Source organism: Glycine max, chromosome 19, assembly GCF_000004515.6.
Source record: "Glycine max cultivar Williams 82 chromosome 19, Glycine_max_v4.0, whole genome shotgun sequence".
NCBI classification, from domain to species: Eukaryota; Viridiplantae; Streptophyta; class Magnoliopsida; order Fabales; family Fabaceae; genus Glycine; species Glycine max.
In genome coordinates this window covers 28,094,501-28,096,749 of record NC_038255.2, presented here as the reverse complement: position 1 = coordinate 28,096,749, position 2,249 = coordinate 28,094,501, and the positions used below count along the sequence as shown (strand labels likewise).

Sequence of the window (2,249 nt, the reverse complement as noted above, 5' to 3'; positions counted from 1 at the left end):
GTGTTAGGAATATTTTATTATTATTAAAAACTACATTAATAGTAAATTAGTATTAAAAAATTATAATACAAGAATATAAATAATATTTTTCAATATAAATTCATTGATTAAGGCATTTAAGGTTCTAGGTAGCATTTTGTACTGTGAAAAGATACAACATACTACTGGTACTAAATTTTCTCCAATCACCTACCCTTTCTGTTCCCACCCTTTACCCTAGACACGTGGCGCTTGCTCACCCAGCCACCGTGCTGCCGTTATCATTATCGCTTCTGCTCCATCTCACAGCACTGAACCCAAAACAATCGCTAGAGAGAGAAACCAAGAGAGAGAAAGATACAACTCTCGCTTTCGCTATTACTATTATTTCCTCCCTCAAAAAACCGCCATGGACAGTGCAGACGCGTGGCGCGTGGCCGCGTGTGGCAACTCCAACGTCAACAAAATAATGCTCCGCTTCCGCCCGATCGCGCCGAAGCCGGTCACCGGAATTTCCGCCGCCGAAGCTGGCTCCGCCGTCGGAGAAGTTACTCAGAACAACCACGTGTCAGTCCTGGGGAAGAGACCGAAGAGGAAGTACGTTAGGATTCGGAGGAACAGTGGATACGTGAGAAAGAATAACGGAGACAGTAACGGAAAAAGTAACGGTAACGGTAACGATGAGTCTTCCGACGTGGCGGTTGTGACGTTGCAGTTGATGCCTGAGAAGGACGCGCCGGGAGGAGACGTCACGCTCGCCGGAGATTCGTGGTGTAAGAACGTTGATCTTGACCTAACCGTGGAGAAGATTCAGATCGTGGAGAATCGGAGTGCTCCACCGCCGCGCGCGGCGGCGGAGGAAGGCGAGGGAGGTAAGCGTTCAGATCTTGTTGCGGCGGCGAAGGTGGCGGAGTCTTGGGTGACAGTGGAGAGCGTGACAGGCACGTGCATGGGGGAGGGAGACGGAGAGGGAGGGCGAGGGTTATTAGATTGTACGGACGCGGAGAAGGTGAAGAGCCTAGAAGCTGACACGTGTCCTGCTTTTGTCTGTGACGGAAGCCTTAGGGTGCGGTGGGTGAATGACGCGTACAAGAGGATGATGCTGGAGGGGCGTGAGGGTGAGGGTGAGAATATCGTGGTGTGGTTGAAAGTGAAGGATAGTGCCATCGCTTCGTGGTGGTGCTACTCTCACCCGGCGTTCACCTGCGGTGTGAGGCTGCAGTACACGTGGCGGAACGAGAAGTGCACGAAGATGGTGCCGTGTGATGTTTGGAGATTGGACTGTGGCGGGTTTGCATGGAGGCTAGACGTGAAAGCTGCGCTCAGTTTGGGTCTCTGAAAAAAAAAAAAGAAAAAAAAATCAGAGACACAAACGCGACCTTAAACAAATATATCTTTTATATATATCTATATCTCTCTCTATATATATACTCACACCTTTACATAAATTGCTAGCTCTAGTTCCGTGGATTGAGGTCAAGCTCCCTCTCTGCACAAGGACGTGTTTGGTTAGGTATTATATTCCAGTCAGAGTTTTTACTACTGCTACTGTTTAAAGAAAATTTAAAAATTAGGCAAAAAAAGAAAAGTTTATCTGATATGCAACTACATTACATACTCAGATATGAGAAAGTAAGTGAGTAATAGAGGATAGAAAAAAATGATGCTTGGGAATGAGATTGGGATGGTGCTTCTTATTACTCTATGGTTAGTCTTCCCTTGGGAGTTGGGAGGGAAGAGAAAAAAGTAGAAACGTGTGGGAGTTAAACATGCAAAGTGCTACTGAAAAAAGTGCTTTGCTTTGTGGTGCTATCTATGGTCTTGTAGAACTAAAGCTATATTAGGTGAAGTGTGTGTGTAAGTGTGTAACTATATTATTGTCGCTCCAAGACTTTGCGACAATGAAAAACCGTGGTAAATATTTGCATATATATATATAGTTTAGCAATGGCAATATTTATATTTATGTACGTGTCTATTTATCTATAATATCATTGTCTTATTGCATGTGTAACTAACTTAGCCTATTTGTCTATATATGTGTATGCATTAGAGAGAATAATATGGAGAAAAGAATAGAGATACATGGATGGATAGAGAGAGCTGGAGAATACAAGTGTTTTGTGTCTGTCGTGTTTGGTTTTGTTGTTTATTTAAGTGGGGGCATATGGAAGTTAGGTAAAGCTCTAAAAGCAGTGGAATTTACTCAAATGTGTATCTTTTCTTCCACAGGATCTGACTTTAGTTTTGGTCATTTGATGGGTGTTTGC

The 2,249-nt window shown here is 43.9% G+C and overlaps 1 protein-coding gene across 1 annotated transcript; it reads left to right on the top strand.

Annotated features, from left to right (window-relative positions):
- Positions 1-388: 388 nt before the first annotated feature.
- On the top strand, positions 389-1,318 carry LOC102667957 (uncharacterized). Its single transcript, XM_006604030.2, has one exon. The coding sequence runs from the start codon at positions 389-391 to the stop codon at positions 1,316-1,318; it is 930 nt and encodes a 309-aa protein (XP_006604093.1).
- Positions 1,319-2,249: the final 931 nt, after the last annotated feature.